The sequence below is a fragment of the Pleurodeles waltl genome, chromosome 11 (assembly GCF_031143425.1).
Source record: "Pleurodeles waltl isolate 20211129_DDA chromosome 11, aPleWal1.hap1.20221129, whole genome shotgun sequence".
Lineage (NCBI taxonomy): Eukaryota > Metazoa > Chordata > Amphibia > Caudata > Salamandridae > Pleurodeles > Pleurodeles waltl.
In genome coordinates, this window is record NC_090450.1 from 1,198,564 (window position 1) to 1,217,402 (window position 18,839).

The window sequence follows — 18,839 nt, forward strand, 5'->3', positions numbered from 1 at the left end:
CTGCTGCCTGGCTCTGTACAGGGCACCAGTGCCCTCTGCTGCCTGGAGGGCTCCGCACGGTGTACCAGTGCCCGGTGCTACCAGGCTCTGCACGGTGCACCAGTACCCTCTGCTGGTTTGAGGGCTCTGCACGGTGCACCAGTGCCCTCTACTGCCTTGAGGCTCTGCACAGTGCACCAGTGCCCTCTGCTGCCTGGAGGCTCTGCACGGTGCACCTGTGCCCTTTGCTGCCTGGAGGACTCTGTACGGTGCACCGGTGCCCTTTGCCGCCAGGCTCCGCACGGTTCACCGGTGCACTTTGCTTCCTGGCTCTGCACGGTGCACCTGTGTCCTCTGCTGCCTGGAGGGCTCTGTACCCTGCACCAGTGTCCTCTGCTGCCAAGCTCTGCACGGTTCACTCTGCTTCCTGGCTCTGTATGGTGCACCGGTGCCCTCTGTTGCCTGGAGGCTCTGCACAGTGCACCAGTTCCCTCTGTTGCCTGGAGGCTCTGCACAGTGCACCAGTGCCCTCTGCTGCCTGGCTCTGTACAGGGCACCAGTGCCCTCTGCTGCCTGGAGGGCTCCGCACGGTGTACCAGTGCCCTCTGCTACCAGGCTCTGCACGGTGTTACCAGGCTCTGCACGGTGCACCGGTACCCTCTGCTGCCTTGAGGGCTCTGCACGGTGCACCAGTGCCCTCTGCTGCCTGGAGGCTCTGCACAGTGTACCAGTGCCCTCTGCTACCAGGCTCTGCACGGTGCTACCAGGCTCTGCACGGTGCACCAGTGCCCTCTGCTGCCTTGAGGCTCTGCACAGTGCACCAGTGCCCTCTGCTGCCTGGAGGCTCTGCACGGTGCACCTGTGCCCTCTGCTGCCTGGAGGCTCTGTATGGTGCACCAGTGCCCTCTGCTGCCTGGAGACTCTGTACAGTGCCCCAGTGCCCTCTGTTTCGTGCACCAGTGCCACCTGCTGCTTGGAAGGCTCTGCAGAGTGCACCCGTGCCCTCTGCTGCCAGGCTCTGCACGGTGCACTGGTGCCCTCTGCTGCCTGGAGGCTCTGCACGGTGCACCAGTACCCTCTCCTGCCAGGCTCTGCATGGTGCACTGGTGCCCTCTGCTGCCTGGAGGCTCTGCACGGTGCACCAGTACCCTCTCCTGCCAGGCTCTGCATGGTGCACTGGTGCCCTCTGCTGCCTGGAGGCTCTGCTCGGTGCACCAGTGGCCTATGCTGCCAGGCTTGGGCTATGTACAGTGCACTGCTTCACTTTGCTGCCAGGCTCTGGCTCTGCACTGTGCAGTGGTTCCTCGGTTGCCTTCCTCTGCTGCTTTGAGGGCTCTGCACAGTGCACCGGCGCGCTCTAGTGTCTACCAACAGTACTGCAAGCTCCTGGTCCAAGGACAGGCAACTGGAGGTAGGTAAGAGGGAACAAGTCTTTACTCACAGCTACAGCTTCACGGCTGCATTCGCCCTCCGAACTGGAGGAGCTGCATGGCATCACCTCCACATTGACCGCATCATATCATGTCACAACGAAACACCAGTGTCCCGACAAAGAAACAAGCGTTGGCAAAGCCAACAGGTCCAGGTTCAGGCTGAGCCAGAGGCGCGAGCCAGCAGGAGTGGCCAAAGAGTCATGCAGTTCAAAGCAAGCATTTGAGTGGAAGCGAAAGGAGACACCCAACTCAACAACATTAGGTAAGAGGCGCACACTCCACTGGGCTGAGCCAAGATGTGGTTGGCAAAGCCCCAAGCCAAACAGTCGCAGCGGCTGGTCGAAGAAAGCCAATGACAGAAAAGGGCAGCGCTAAAGCTGCTTTGTGTATGTTGTTAGCAATAGGTTACTTTGATAGATGCCAAGATCCAGACCTCAAAGAACAAGTTACTTACCTTTGGTAACGCCTAATCTGGTAGAGACTATCAAGTCGCAGGTTCCTTACATTAGAAATATCCGGAGGTGTCAGACTGGATAAGGACAAATTTCAAGTAGTATCCCTGCGGCGTCAGGTGGTTTGTCGGCCTTTATAGGTGCCACCTCGGTGTGCTGAAGTCAGTTACTTTTGCGACTTTCCACACCAGGAGCGCAGAGACATGATGACTGCGGAGCACTGGTGTGACAGAATATCCTTGAGAGAGTTCCCTACCCCATAACATTTTTTTGCAGATTGCGGAGGATGGGAGGGTCGTAAGGAATCTACGGTTAGATAAGGCATTACCAAAGGTAAGTACTTGTTCATCTAATAGAAACTTCTAGCCACAGATTCCTTCCCTTTAAATAGACACCCAAACAATACCTCCCCGAAGGTGGGTCTGAGACAGATTTAAGACTACACGTCCTGCAAGACCGAACGAGCTAAGTGCCGGTCACGACGGACCTGACCATCCAAGCAGTAGTGCTCGGTGAATGTGTGTAGTGATGCCCATGTCGCTGCCTGGCAGATGTCCAGGACCAGAGCCCACAACTAACGCAGTGGTCACAGCCTTGGCCCTGGTAGAGGGAGCCTGCACGCCCTCAGGGGCTGCTTCTTGGCCAGTGCGTAGCAGAACATAAAGCACAGGACAATTCATTGCAAGATGGTGCTCTTCAGTGCTGGTTTTCCTTTTTTGCTCCCACATAGCCCACGAAGAGTTGATCTTCCACCCAGTATTCTCTTGTTCTTTTTGGACCCAGACAGAGTCGCTCCACCTCTTGGAGGGATGAGGCAGAGCAAAGGAAGTAGACCGGGTGATGCTCTGGCCTACATAGAATGGAGTCACAGCCTTTGGAAGGAAGGAGGCACGTGTCCGGGTAGAAAGTAATGGATGCGCCAAGAGTGCCTGTAACACACAACCCTCCTGGCCGATGCCATGGCCACTAAGAAGACAGCTTTTAACGTCAATAGCCTGAGATGACAACTGTGGAGAGGCTCGAATGGTGAACACATGAGAAAAGTGAAACCAAACTGAGGTCCCGGTGAGGCATCATGAATGGTGTAGGGGAAAACATATGTGGCAGGCCGTTAGGAAACCTAGCCACTATGGGTGAATTAAAGAGCAGGTTTGTCTGATGCCAGTGAAAATGCAGAGATGGCAGAAAGGTAACCCGAACCTGTGCCTCAGGCAGAGCCCTGCCGAGCCAAAGATAATGCAAACAAGAGAACTTGAGCCAGGGATGCAGGAGGGGCTTGAATGTTGTGGAGGCACATTATGAGACAAACTTATTCCAACGCAGGCAGGCAGACCAGGTGGAGGGATACCTGCCTGCCAGAACAACACTTAAGTCTTTGGGAAGAAGGTAAAAAACAGTCAACTGTCGCTGCTCAATCACCAGTCATAAAGGTGGAGATTGTGCAGGTTCAGGTCGAACCTGCGACTACTGCTGACAGTATGGCTCAGGACTCTTCTGAGACCATGGCCAGCACTTGCGCAACCAAGTACCAGATTGTATCGGTGTATTGCCTAAGAGGCAGCAGTGTTCACTGACTGTAGTACTAGCCTGGTGGAAGAGAACATCCTCTTACGAAGGTTTCCAGCCTCTTGGATTCCCTATCCAGTGGAGCGATAGGGAACGTGCAAGGTTTGAATCAGGAAGTTAAGGCTAGGACCACCAACTATCCAGGGTGGGCTGCGGGGTGAGGAATGTGGGGTACCCTGGAGCAAGGCAATGGTGGTGGGCAATTGATGTGTGCACAGGAGCTCCTGTGCAGGGCTTGGATCAAGCCCAAATTGGACATCTGTAAGAGCTTCATTAAATGAGTGTGTTTGGAGAGAGCAACTTCTGGTTGAAGCAACTCTGTCGAGACCGCCGTCCAGCACAGTGTCGGAGTCGGGAATGATGATTAGGATGGTGGCCCCGTGAGCAGCGGTACTGAAGCAGGTGACAAGAAAGGTTGCAGGCTTGTGGACCACAGTGGATCCAAGGGACTTGAGTGGCGCCAAGGGCAAACCCACTGGTGGGAATCCAGTGGGGCTCCTTCCAAACCTATAGGATCAAAGGAGCGCCAGAGTGGTCAAGATGAACACATATGATGTGCAGCGCCCCATAGAACTCTTTTAGTTGGTATGGGGCAGCTCGGGCTCTGGGAAAGTGAGAGAGGCACGGAGCGAACTTTGGTGCAGGCCCTGCAGAGGAGCAAGGCCTGGAGTGCTGCCGCTCTGGCACCTCGACCCGCACTGCAATACAGACCTGGTGAAGCCAAAGACCTCTTCGAATTCTTCTTGTGGTGGGAGTTACCTAACAATATGGATCGGGATGCCAACTGTTGGGTGTGGTGCCTCAAGCGGTTCTGAGACCTGCCATGTGACTGGGGCTGTGAACGTTGAACTGCCATCCGACGTCCAGTGGCAAGGAACCCGACGCTCCCGCAGTGCCTTGAGGTACATGACATGGCAGTCCTTGCAGGTCTTGGAGTCATGGTCCCTCTCTAAGCACCACAGACAAACCAAGTGTGAGTCTGTCACAGACAGCTGCCTGTGACAGGCACTACAAGGCTCGAAAACCATAGGTTTGCCAGGGGACATCCTTGTCAAATAAGGAGAATAAATTCTCAGAAAAGTGTAGACAGATGCTCAAAAAATGACTGGGGGGTAACGCTTCATATATCAGTGCCAACTGGTGTGGAAAGAAAAGAATAGACGTCGGTGTGATGGGGTGGAGCCTATATAAGCATCGCACATGTCACTTCCGGCTCGGATGAAGCTGACGTAAAGCCAAACGACCTTCCTACCAGCACGCAGTGAGACTCCTAGAAAATTTCAGGATCCAGTCTGATGCCGGGGAAGATTCTAAGGTACAGAATCAGCAGCCAGAAGTCTCTATCAGAGACATCTGGCATGTAAGCTCAGCTCTCACACAAAGGGGTTGAACAAAGCAGAAAAAATACTTCCAAACCTGTGAAGTGATATGATGAGTGTCTTTGTTCTGCCTCCAATGCATTGCTGTCTTGGTATCAGGCTCCTGATGGCTCGCAGTCAGGATTATACTCACAAAAGAAGGGCTGATGGCCCTTTAAATTCAGTCTATGTTTTCACCCCAACTCGAAGTGACAAGAAGAAAGCCCCCTTTCCTCATGCACATTCCTTCTCTGAACAGAAAACTGGCAACATGTGGGCACTGGTGTTGACAAATTCTGAACATTCTACTGGGGCTCGACAGATCCCGTATCTGCCTTAATAATCGTTGCCAGATGCAGGATCCAGCTGGTCCCTCCTTTCATTCAAGCACCAGAAGCAAAATCTGATTGTGACTCCCTCTAATAAGTAGCAACTGCTGGGAAGGAGGCCAGGATAGGACAGCAGACCTCCATCGCTGAATGCACAATGTGCCCGGCCCCCAAAAGGAGAAGGGTCACAAACAGAGACACATCATGAATTGGACATTAAGGAGTGTAGTGGTCCACAACGGGCACCTCCAATGTCTCTGCAAATTGTGACAGCGTACACTCTGGGGATGGTTACCGCCTGCCTTTCTGCACATAAATCATACAGCTGCATAAAGGTTTGCAAAGTACGGATTGAAGGCCTGTTGACCACCCCTTCTCACGACTCACGATTCAATAATGCTCATTACCAACTGCAGTGCACTTCTGAGCACTGCCAAATCTGACTTTACATTAAAAAGATAAGTAGCACAGGCTTCCAAATACAATGACACTTGTGCATCAGATCACCAGCGCTCCACTGGATTATTTGTAAATAAACAGTAGACCTAATGCAGAAGGCAACTAATGTGTTTTCATCTGGATGAACTGATGTCTGTAGGAAACAGCATTCTAGATCTGAACGGAATCTGAAGCAATTTAATTTGTTTGTAATTGAGATTTCTACAAATAATTTATTAACCACAGAAACATACTGTGGGTGGAGGATTGTCAGGCACCCTGGCCGTCCGCGGCTATCACCCTGGCCGTCCGCTGCTAGCACCCTGGCCGTCTGCGGCTAGCACCCTGGCCGTCCGCGGCTAGCACCCTGGCCGTCCGCGGCTAGCACCCTGGCCGTCCGCGGCTAGCACCCTAGCAGTCTGCTGCTGGTGCTCTAGGCAACTTCCTAGTTTTGCTCTGTCAGGGAGAAGACCAGGAAGGCACACACTTGCTGCTGTGACAGAAGGCAATCTAAAGAATCTCTGGAGTTGGTCAGTGCCATCTCTACAGACCGAACTTGCTGCACAATCTTTCTTCACAAATTCAGTTGAGATAAACTGCAGTATGATATGTACATAAATCCTTGGCGTTCTGTAGATTTATTGACCATTTTTGCAATAGTGTACGGAGAGTTAATCCAGTTGTGTTCTACAGATTTTGTGAAAGAGTAAAGACCCTCAACAGTTTGAGGTCCTTAGCAGCATGCAGTGCCAAGATCAACAGACAAGCAATGTAGTCTAAAGGGTGCTCGTGGTGTCTATACATCTAGCGAGGCAGCCCTGGAGCAGCTCTACTCACATGTTTAGGAAAGAGGAGAAAGGTATTTACTCACTGAGGTCCTCCGCCAGCTGCACACGCTTCCCAGTCAGTAAATTCACCTTCTTGTCGCCGTCTTCAGCAAAGTCCTCCAGAACTTCCTTCACGTTCTTCTCCAAGCGCCTGACTGGAGAAAACCACACATCTTACACTCACACCCTTCTTCAGGTTACAGAAGTCTTTAATTGCTTTTTAGGACAGGTTTTAATAAATTGTTCGGAAAGCACAACTTGGTAAAGCGCAAAACATGAGGCATCTCTTTCTCAGTGTTGTTCCAGAATAGGTACTTCAGCAAAAGATGCGTCAATCTATGAATTACCAACCTCAGGTTCCGTCCACCAATACAATTACTCAAAAATTGTGATCTGGGGCCACATCTCAGAAGTCTCACATGATGCAACGACCATTTAAGCCTAATATCTGAACTCTTAGTGCGCAGGGGCATGTGTGTGGCCCTTCTGTAACAAGGTGCACATTTCCTCTGTATGACCCCAGACAGGAGTTCCCTCGTGTATGGAGGAGTTAGCCATTTTAACAGATACAAGGGCAAACATGCATGAGTGAGGCATCCCGACTGTGTGTCATGGAGTGGTGCACAGTCAGGTTTTACCCTCCAGCGCACCCCTTGGTACACGATACGGCGATCGCAGAGACCAGGCATCCCAAGGCAGGAGGGTGCAGTCAACCCCCACACACACCTGCGCGCTTTCCTCGAACGCTAGACAATGAGGCCAGACCTGCGACAAGATGAAGCTGCGGTGCCAAAGCTTGACTCACTGAAGCCCTCTTCGCGGCACGCGCTTGAGCCATCAAGGGTTCACACCTGCGCTAGAGAGAGCGCTTTTTTCAATAATTGGGAAGTGTCTCAGTCTCTGCAGGACATGCGCAGTTAAGGGAAGGAGCATGTCCACAGCACAGACGGGGCAGCGTAACTAATGTACAAGATTACTTACCTTCGGTAACACTTTCTGGAGGATAACCTCCCTATCCACAGATCCATCCCCGCTGGCCAAACTGGATCCAGAGAATGTTAGAATGCTCACATGTGCTCGAAGGTGGCCCCGTGTGGCTCTGCGACGTCTCCAAACCACCCTGGAACTGAAGGATCAAAGCTGCACTAAGCAGGATGGTTGCAATGTCGGGCTTCTTAAACTTTTGCTAACCGCACTCCCAGATGGAAAGCACTTGAGCAAATCCTAGGTGACAATGTGTCAAACCCTAATTTGTAAACTCATCATGAAAATCAGAGTCCACTCCAAAAAATGAGGCGGTGGGAGAGCAATGAGGAATCAGTGGTTAGAAAGCAATATCTACCAGATAGAGTTAGTGAAGGTAACATGTTCATCTGATGGATAATACGAACTCCAGACTGTTTTTACTGTCAGGAGTAACTTTGCATGAAGTTCAAAGGGTGTGCGCATGAAGATGTTGAGGATTAAACTGAGGTCTCATTCTTGCATGACGAAAGGTTTCAAAAACAAGAACAAGTGATGTGGAAAGAGGAGGCTGATCCGGCAAACATAAAAAAAAAGCCAAAATGGAAAAATGTAACCTTTAACTATACCCACTGCAAGGCCTTGCTAGGTCCAAGAACAAAAACCAACAATGCATCAGAAAAATTGGCTGGCAGAGGATGAAACTGACGGATCTCACACCTGACCACAAACTTCTTCCACTATAAGTTTTTTGATGAAAGACATCTGACTGCAAAGATGATATCCACTACCTCAAGCAACAATCAAATTAAATCAGCTGTCACCGTGCAATAGCAATGCCTGGAAATATAGACTGCAGAGATTCGGAGGCAGGACCGACCACTGTCCTGAGACAGGAGGTCCTCCCAAAGAGGTAGTCGATCAAAAGGCATCTGTTTATGCTCAAGAGGCCTGGGTCGCTTACTCTCCTGGCCCAATGGGGTGCTAGCAAGATGACTTGGCCTGGTCTGTTCTGACTTCCTTCAAAACTTGAGGCTGAGTGGGTATGGTTGGAATCTGAATAGGAAACTCATGTCCGATTGCAGATGGAAGGCGTGTCCCAGTGACTATCAAGGAAGGAACTCTCATACACTCTTAACACTGCACATCCGCAGTGGTGGCAAACAGATATAACCAGGGAATTCACTATTTTTGGCAGATGCCTAGTGCCACCTTTTGATGGAGATGCCATTCGGTTTTCGCCACTCAACTGTGCACAGCCTGTCAGCTCTGGCTCCACATTACCCTGCTGGGTCCAGTCATCTCTCCATAGGCACAAGGCCTCCTGGCACAGGAGCCCTCCGAGTGCTGCTCGTTGAAGTACTACCAGGTGGTCATGTTATCCAGGAGGACCTGCACTAACCTTCCCCTGATGGTCTGCAAGAAAGACTTCAGGGCCAGCCAGATGGCAGGATGCACCAAAAGACTGATACGGAGCTGCTGCTCCCTTGTGTACAAGACCTCTCTTCTAACCGTCTGTCCATTTTACACCCCCAGCCCAGCAGGGACGAACAAGTTAGCTACCTTCGGTAATGCCTTACCTGGGGGAGACTCTTTATAGCCACAAATTCCTTATCTTAGACGATCCCCACCGTCAGACTGGATCTGGAATTTTTGAGCAGTACCTCTACGCACTGCAGACGGCACCATACAGCTCTGCATCAATTCGCCCAGAAATGATGTGCGCTGTGCCTATGTGCCACCACAGCGTGCTGACATCTGTTTCTTTTTGTGACATTTAAGCGTCACACACACGGAGCCATAACAGAACGCTGCCTGTAAAGGTGACCCTTTAAAGAGAAATCTGTTGATGTAGTGTGGAGGATGTGTGTGTCGGTAAGGAGTCGTTGTTGGCCCTTGCCAAAGGCTCACCATCTTGTTACGTTTTTTAGCAGGTGGGGGCCCGGCCTCCGAAGTACTTCTATTTTTCTTCCTGAAAATAACTGGGATGAAGGTGGTATAACCATGGATATAATCTTATCCTATCCACTGTGGAGCCCCATGCAGTGTCAACGACTGATTGGAGGGAAAGAGGGTTCTCGGAGAAGTGAACTGTTACTTATGATGTAGTGCTCTTTAAAGAGTGTACCTTTAGCGTGTTCCAGAGATTGTGAGGCCCTGATAGATACAGGAATGTTGTTTCAGATCCTGGGTGCACTGATAGAAAAGGCCTGCAGTCTAGTTATTTGCTCATTATTGCCTCCAGTCTGATGGCCCAGACCGGGCCTCAACACCAGGTAGCAGAGCACCGTACAAAGTCAATACAAACATTTCCAAAAAAAGCACACATTTTCATTTTGCAAGCAAATTTCTCCCGGAGGCAGACATGTTCTATTTCCTAAAGAAGGTGGGTTCACTGCACAGTAGCTTGGAGCATGCCACAGAAGAAATGTGTGTAAATTGGAGCCCCTACACGGGCTGATGATCTACCCAGGGAATATGTAGGGGACAGAGGTGGTCTCACTACTGGGTTCTCCCTAACAGAGACAGGTTAACTCAGTCTCTCTACATCCTGCCTTTCAATCTTTTCCCCACCCCCAAGTTACCAAACCATAAAAAAAAAAAAAGGTTTACATTAGCCGGGGGTGGAGCTTGCTCAGTTTGATTGTGGGGGGTGTGAGCTTCAGACAATCACGCTGACACAATGTGAAATACATTATATGACAAGCAGGGCGCACAAGAGGGGCTTAGGCTGCAGTGAAAAGGGGAAGCATTGCTGGATTGGTAGGTGAACTAAGTGAGAGAGAGCACATTATTCTGTGAAATAACCAACATGTTTGAAGTATTTCCAAACAGAGAAAGTGTATGTGAGTTTTTGTCTGTGTGTAAAAATTCCTGGTGAAATCCGCCAGACATCTCACTATACCTGACTGAAAGCACTTCCACCCAACTATTTATCAGGAAATACATTTATTGGAGGGGTGGAGGTGGAGTTGGGGGGAAAGGGTGAGGGGGACTGGAGTAACACCCCAAACAACCCCCACTGACCCTACACCCCTGACATTAGCACATCAGGAGGCACTGCATATATTTCAGCACAGTCCGTTTCTGGGCTGGTATTGCTGTGACTGGGAAATTTTAGGCACTATTTCTCGAAGCATAATTTAGTAAAAATGTGTTGATACATGCCAGTATTTCTAAACAGTACTCATAATGGCAAATCAGCGTAACCATTTTCAACAGGATTATCGGAAACATGAAATTAAACAAGCACTGGAAAAGCCAAATGATTCGACATTGGTTGTCAATCTTTTGGTTTTGTCAATGTGTGTCGCCTTTTGAAATGGCTTTTGTAACATTTTATTTTTGTGGGAGCTGCGAGGCCCTCACCATCGTAACAAATATTGGCAAAATGCAAAAAAAAAAATGGAAAAAAACAAAAACAAAAAAAAAAAAACAAAAAAAAAAGAAAAAGACTTTGGGTGTCAAAAAGCACACATTTCCGCAGTAGTTCCTGGAGCTGACCATAACAGCTTAGTGTGCCAATATGCTCTTTGTGGAAGAGCAAAATGCTGTCACTCACAGTAAAGCCAGCCGATAGAGAGACAGAATTTTAATCAAAACAAAATGTCTTGGTTAACATTAGACCTAACCAGGGTACAATTCTTAAAGAAAGATACAAACGTGCACCCGTAGTATATGTCTCTGCATTAGTGGCATTCATGAATTCACAAGAATTTACAGAAATGAACCAGGAAATCGTACTCCTAGAAAATATTTGTGAACAGTATTTTAGTATGAGCAAATATGCATGTGTAGATTTATATAGGTGGAAATCTATTGAGCTTTTACAAGTTCACCTTTCCTCCAACCATTTTTCCCAACCTTGGGGAACTTGTGCTTCTGCCCTTGTCAGGAGTTAATTTCCAACCTTTCTCAGTATGGGAAAAGATTTGACAGCAGCTGGTGAAAATCACTAGCACATGCATGGTAGTAGGTTTGCACAGACACAAAGGCATTGCAGCCCTGGAACTATTACTTACTGCTTTTTCCAGCCCCAGTATGTAGATCTGCGGAAAGGTGGCAAAATCAGGAAATCGCTATAGTAGTACTTGAAATTGCTAGTACTCAAGCCCTACTATAGAATTAGCCCTTGCATAGAGAAGCTATTACCAAAGCTTTTATAGAATGAGATTGCTGTCATAATTAGATTTTTTTAATGGACAGTAGATTTAAGAAGCAACCTGTCCCATGGACAAGTAGATATTTTATTAAATTCCACACCCCTGATGAGCTATACAAAGCGTTTTATGAGGTTATGAATGGGACAATAGAAATGTGTACATTTAATATTTTTTACAATACATATCTTTGGTATTTATCTTCTGCAGTTTTTCATGCTCAAAATAAGCTGATTATGCTAAATAAATGCTTTATTGGTAATTACTGGTGCAAGGACAGGAAATGAGAGACTGTCCTTAACACCAGGGAGCCAAAGTGAGTGAGGGGAAAAAACGGATACGTTTATAAGAGGTACATTTGATTCTTGAAAGTATTCTGTGAAAACCAGGCACTATTATTCCAGTCTAGAAAGTGATGACATTGGCTACTTATGGGTAGCAGGGAGGTCCCTGTTTGCCTTATAGGAGAATAAGGGCATCACAAGCCACTGAGCACCTTTCAAGATGGTTGACAAGCCCTGTGTCTGCCTCCAATCCCAGCATTTCTCCCGCATGTAAACCTGCAGCAGCTGAAGCTTCCACCTCTCTTTCCTGAAATGCAGGTCTTAGCAGAAACCACTGCTGCAGGCGAGAGGGACTAGTAACATTCCCTTCTACACCCTTTATAAACAATGATCTGCTGCCATCTAGTGGAAGACTCTGGAGGTTTTACGCATCTATTGAAAACCTCACATTTCTGTCTAGATGCTAACTAGTGATCATTTCTTGAAACTGAAAATGAGAAACCCTTGGTACGCGGCATCCCTTGCTAGTTCTGACAGTGCACCGGGATGTGTTGGCACACAGACTGGGGACCACTGAAAGGCATCACCAAAAGTAGGTAACTTGTTCATCTGATAGAAACTTCTAGATTCAGATTCCTTACCTTAGAATAGATATCCAAGCAAGATATAACTCCCTCTAGGTGGGGCGATTTAGACCAGAAAGTTCTGGGGGATCAAACGGACAAAGTGCCCATCACGACGAAACTGACTGTCCAGGGAGAAGTGCTTGGTAAACATGTGCAGAGACACCCACACTGCTCCCTGATAGACGTCCAGGTCAGGGACTCCATGAGCCAACGCTGTGGCCGCAGCCTTGGCTTTGTTGAAATGAGCATGCAAGCCTTTAGGGGGCTGCTTGTTGGCCAATGTGTGGCAAATATAAATGAAAACAACAATCCATCTGTGTGACCTTTCCTTTCATCGCCCTGACGAGTCCACTGAACGAATGATCGTCCACCAGGAACTCTTCAGTACAATCAATACAGGACAATAATACTCTTTTTCCAGCAGAAATGAGAACGTGTTCTCTGAACCAGTTTGTCTAGGAAAAATGTTGTGTAAGGATGGGGCACAGAGAGTGCCTGCAGTTCACTATCCTTCCTGGATGATATAATGGTCACTAGAAAAGCCATTTTAATAGTCAAAAGGTGTACAAGGCCATTATGAAAGGGCTCAAAGGGTGAGCACATCAGGAAAGTCAGAACTAGATCAGAGTCCAATTGGGGCATGAGGGTTTGGAGGGAACATTTGCATAAATCCTTTTTGTAAGCAAGTCACAAAAGGTGACAAACAAGGAGGGGTGATTCAGCAACCAAAACAACCCCGATATGTCCGAAAGATAAACTGTAATTGTGCCCAAAGCAAAGCCTTGCAGCGCTAATGAAGAAACAACGAAATCTCAGACAAATGTGCAGAAAGATGACCAACAATTTTAGAAGCACACCAAGTCACAAATCTCTCTCAATGGCAGGAGTATACAATCTTGGAAGAGGGAAATCTGGCTGGCAGAATGACATTACCTCTGTAGGGAGGTCAAAAACTGGTAACTGCCTGGACTCTCTCCAAGCACGAAAGCAAGCGTGCACAGGTTTGGGTGCAGGACCCTGCTCTGTTGCTGTGACAGAAGATCCTCCTAAAGCGGCAGCTCTATTGGAGGACCAATGCCCATGCTCAGGAGTTCAGGATGCCAGACTCTCTGTGTCCAGTCCAGAGCCACAAGAATCACTTGATCCTGGTCGTTCCTGATCTTCTTGAGAACTGTAGGCAGGAGTGGTTTCGGCAGAAAGGCATAGGGGAGGCCTGAGCTCCACTCAAGACGAAAGCATGTCCTAGTGTAGGAAACGACAGTGTTTAGAAAAGCTGACACTGCACATTCTCGGTGGTAGCGAATAGAACTAACCAAGGTTCTCCCCAATCTCTGGAGACCTTGCACTACCTCTGGATGGAGACTCCATTCATGATCCGGAAAGCATCACCTGCTTAGTGTGTGTGCTCTGGTGTTCAAAGAGCCCACCAGATGCTGAACCACCAGGAATATGGTTTTTAAGGCCAAGAAAATCACTTGCAAATCCAACAGGTTGATGTGGAGTTGAAACTCTACTGCAGACCAGAGTCACTGGATCTCCACCTCTCCCATATGATTGTATCACGTCATGCATCTGTGACTACAGTTAGTTCTGGGTGGGGAAGAAGTGGGGTCTGCCACTGACCCAATCCTGCTAGCAGCAGGCTTGGGGGTCGAGTTTCAAGGGTGGTAAGCCCTTTGAAGCTTACCACAAGGACAGTGCACATTGCTGAGGGAGGGGGCGTTTGCTCCTCCACCCAGGAAGGGCATTGTCTTACAAACCAGAGAGGCAGGCCTCTTCTGCAAAGGTTTGTATATTGGCTAACTGGAGATGGCAGCTGGATAAGACCAGTCAGCAACCCTGCCATGATAGTTAGCTTTTGCAGGGGGCACCTCTAATGTGGCCCCTGGGTACATTTAGGGGTAAATCCAATACTGGCAGCAGTTTGGATTTATCATTCTGAGTTGTTTGATACCAACAACCTAGGGTTCAGAGTGGCCATCATGTAGCTGAGAAACTTGTGTTGACCAGTGTCCAGCACATGTAGTTAAATGGTTGCTCTGTTCACTCACTGTGTCCCAGGTTTGGCAAGGACACAGTGGGGCATATTGCTCATTCAGCTATGCTCTCAGACCACATGGTGTGGAGCTGCCCAGACCTGCGTCAGGGCTGGGGCAGTGTGTTGACGGACCTCTCTAGACAGCTTGAAAGGGATTTAGCCCCATCTCCCAGTGTGTGCCTATTGGGTCTTGGAACCGGACTCCCACGTGGGAAAGCGAGGGGTCGTTTTATGAACCTCGCTCTGGTTTTATACCGGAGACTGATCACATTGGGGCGGAAATCCCCCAGATGCCCATCACTGACGGAATGGAGACAGGAAGTAGAGAAGTGGGCCAGAGCAGAACTGCAGATACTGAAGAGAGAGGAGGAGCGTGGACTCCGCCAGACCCCTATCGCTCCATAATGGGAGGAGATAATGACAAAGTGCGAAGGGATGCTGAGGGGTACGGACACAACCACAGAGGGACTGACATAAAGATTAAAATAAAGACCCAAGATAGAGATCGGCAGTGACACAACTCCTGGGGTAGGGAAGGATAAAACCAGGGTTCAGAACCTAGAAGACACTAGAAGAGAAACGAAGACAGACATGAAATGCACGGCCGAGGGCACAGAAATGACTGAGTGGTGTTAGAGGGGACGGGCATTATTTGAGGGAGTTACCGTCTTGGGATTAAAACAGGGATGGATAACATGAAAAGTGCCAACCCTGCTCCAGGGTAATGGAGAGGAAGTTGACTTCAGATAATGGAACCACCTGCCCATCCAAGTTCCATGGCACCATTAATCTGTTTAACTTTGGTTAAAGACTGTTCTAGATGTACAACAATCAGATCGATGGCATAGCTCTTCAGTGGTGCACAGGCAAATGTACGAGGCTTCAGAATTAGAAAATAAGCAATTCAAATTGATGTAAAAGTAAAAGAAAGTACATGATATTTGACCAAAAAATATGTAACACCCTGAGCTGCATGTGTAATCACAACTACCACGCCAAATCATTCTGTATTTGTATAACAGCAAATTGTTAATAAAAATATTTAAAAAATAAAATAAAAATCTGCTATGCCCTCACATATAATATGGAGCACCCTGCCTTAGGGCTGTACGGACTGCCAGAGGGCTGACTTACCCATAGTAAATGCAGTGTATGGTGGGCAGGGCACACAGAGTGTGCCATGTCGAGTTTGTGTTTTAGGTTTGCACCAGGACACTCAGCCTGCAGTGGTAGTGCTGGGTGCATCTACATGCATGGCCCTAGAGGGTAGCACAATCAGTGTTGCTGCCCGCAGGGGCCTATCCATAGTACTCCATGCCCTGGACACATAGGTGCCCACTTACTAGAGACTTATAGTGGTAGCTAAAGGTGTATCCAATTGTGCCAATGCATCACAACAGATTTAGGGAAAGAGCCCTGGCCCAGGGAACCTGGTTAGCAGGGGCCCTGGGCACTACACTTTCCAGAACACATCAACATCAGGTAAAAGGTGGGTGGGTGGGGGTAGGGGGTAACCATGTCAAAAAGAGGCCCTCTCTCGCATGGATCTCCTGATTGAGTCTTGCGTCTCATTTATTGACTGTGTGTGTGTTTGCAGAGTCTAACTCTCCTCTTGGATAAGCCCAAGGCTGCCCATCCACACTACCCCATAAATGAGCACCTCGGGACTGCTAGAGCAAGCCCCCACCCACTAGTAAGGGAACCCCTGGACTCCTTGCAAGATCTCTCTCATTTTGATATGCCATAGAAAGAGCCAGCTTCCTACACTCTTTCAGGAGCAAAGACACAGGTTTACTAGTGCTGAATGTTTTGTAAGCTGGTGAGGAATGTATGTCTGACCCACTCTCAGTGCAGTGAGTGGGTCATTTGTTTCATAGCTCCTCCTGAGGCTGCGTATTAGTGGGATAGCCGAGGGTGATGTGGATTCTTCAATAAAAACCTGCCTGTTCTGGGGGAAAACACACTTGTCCGAGCTTCACTTTATCACATCCAGCACTTGGTGTTGATTTACTCTGTAAAATGAGTTATTATAAGCTTTACTTCTGTGCCTGTGCACCCACTTGCCCAAAAGCTCCCAAATCAAAAATATCTGTCCAGAACTGTGGAACAAGAAGCTACAGAGTCAAAAGGAGTGAGAAACATTTCAGAAGCCACCCCTGTCAAGCCTGCATTACAATTTCATCACAGCTCTTTAAGCAACATGTTACTCAACAAATCACCAGGCCAACCAACAGCAGCACGAAGTGAGGTCAAATTGAGGGGATTTATCTACAAGTTGTTAATCCCTCGAAAGTATCACAAGTTGCCTCAAATACAAATGCAGTGTAGGGCACCATGCACAGAGAAGGAAAGCAGAACTCACCTTCATTGTTGGTGAGTTGCTGCCGCAGGGTGTTGGCAGTGATCGCCAGCATACGCTGTATCCTCCAGAATAAGACCACATCGTTGCATTCGAGCTGAAGGAGACAGAGCCGTGAGTTAACTTAGACAGTGTAAGGATCACACCTGTAAATTCTCATACAGCAGACATGCACAACTCAAGTACTGGGACTGCAAGAAAGCACAGTATAGGTACAGAATCATGAACGTGTGCATAAATGTATGTGGTATTCTTACAGCACGAATGTGGCCAAAGGCAGCGGCGTGCTGTATAGGATCAAAGTGCATTTGTATCCACCCGAACGGAGCTAAAAAAGATTTTTTAACTATATTTTCAGATCAGATAAAACATGAAAGCACCCCCCCTTGTTTTTTAAAATCTTATTTTAAGCTGCATTACTTGGAAGGACTGCAGTCAGATAATATCAAAATATTAGAAAGCAACAGTTGTCCTTCCATACCTAAAAAGTTAATCACTGAATAGAAGAAAAGGTTACTTACCTGCAGAGCGATACTTCTGGTGGATATTCTACATCACTCAACCGAAAAATGAACCCAGGCGTCAGACTGAATCTGGAAATTTCAAGTTGCTGGCAGGGGCGCTGGCTTTGTGTCGATATCACTGGTGAGGTCGATGACCTCACAGGAGCTACAGAGCACCCCCCCTCAAACACTTCAGACTGAATCCATTTTTCCAGCCCTTTGAGGAGATCAGATGACTAGCATCAGAATTCAGCAGTGCAGGACCAACCATGAACTGGGATCTTAACTCTGTATTACACGTCCATCGAACAGGGAGGTGGGAGGGAATGGTGAGGAATCTGCAAGTAGACAAAATATCCACCCGAGGATTTTTTCCACAGGCTAAGTACCTTTTTCTACTGATGGACACTTCTACCTGCTGATTCCTCACCTGTAAGAGAGATTCCAAAGCAGCAACCTTTCTGGTAGAAGGCTGATGGATGGCCAGATGAGCAAGTCCTGCAGAACTGATCTGGTGAAGTGGGCGTCCTGTGGACTTTGCAACCCAGGCAGTGAAGCTTAGCGAAAGCGTATAGGGATTGCACGTAGACGCCTTGCAGATTCTTCTGACCGGAACCCCTCTGGCAAGGGCAGAGTTTAAAGATTTGGCCCTGTTGGAATGAACTCTGATCCCTCCCGGAGGTTCTTTCTTGGCCAAAGCGTAGCAGGTGTTGATGAGGAGGAAATCAATCCGGACAGTGTCCGCTTCAGGAACGCTTTGCCTTTCGTGGAACCGCAGTGCCCAGTGAGGAGCTGGTCACCCAGTCCGTAATCGCTGGTCCATCGAGAAACTGAACGCTCATCGAGGATCCAACGTATGAAGCTGCTTCTCCTTCTGGAGTGCAGTGCGGGATAGGCGGTCGGTAGGATGATGGACGGACCTAAATGAAAGGGAGCCGCCACTCGAGGAAGGAAAACAGCCTTGTTTCAAAACACCAATTTGTCAGGGAAAAATTAGGTGAATAATGTATGGAAACTCAAAGCCTGTAATTTACTGACCTGTCTCGTCACGGTGATAGCCACCAAAAACAGGGTTGAAGGTTAACATCTGCAACTGGCAACTGGGAAGAGGCTCAATGGAAATCCCATAAAAAATATGAAATCAAGATTAAGAACCCACTGAGGCACAGCAAAGGGAGATGGTGGATACAAATTATTCAGCGCCTCAGGAATGCATCACAATAGGGGATTTGAATAGGGAAGTCTGATCTGGGCGATACAGGAACAATGACAACACAGGCAAATACCTCTTAAAGGTGCCGATAAACACCCCTTCTGGGCTCGAGGTAGTGAGAACCACAGCATATGCAGCAAACATGATTGAAGAGGGTATATGCTGGTGTTTGAACATCATGAAACAAAGCTGTTCAATCTCCAGGAATAAACACATTTTGCAGAGAAGTGCAAAGTTGACAGGGTTACGTCGACCACCTCAAGAGGTAGCTAATAGGAGCTTTAATGTTCCTGCTCAGGCATGAAGGTGTA

At 48.3% G+C, this 18,839-nt stretch overlaps 1 protein-coding gene across 8 annotated transcripts in view; it reads right to left on the bottom strand.

Moving 5' to 3' along the window:
- Positions 1 to 18,839, bottom strand: part of OPA1 (OPA1 mitochondrial dynamin like GTPase) — a 278,588-nt gene that overhangs the window by 73,204 nt on the left and 186,545 nt on the right. For all 8 annotated transcript variants that reach the window (XR_011199307.1, XR_011199308.1, XR_011199309.1 and 5 more), the window contains 2 exons: positions 16,816 to 16,909; positions 6,427 to 6,537 (listed from right to left, as the gene is read on the bottom strand). Coding sequence is in view for 5 of the 8 variants with exons in the window: in XM_069212739.1 (XP_069068840.1) it covers positions 6,427 to 6,537; positions 16,816 to 16,909 (205 nt within the window). In the remaining 3 variants the exon portion in view is untranslated. The remainder of the gene's footprint in view (positions 1 to 6,426; positions 6,538 to 16,815; positions 16,910 to 18,839) is intronic.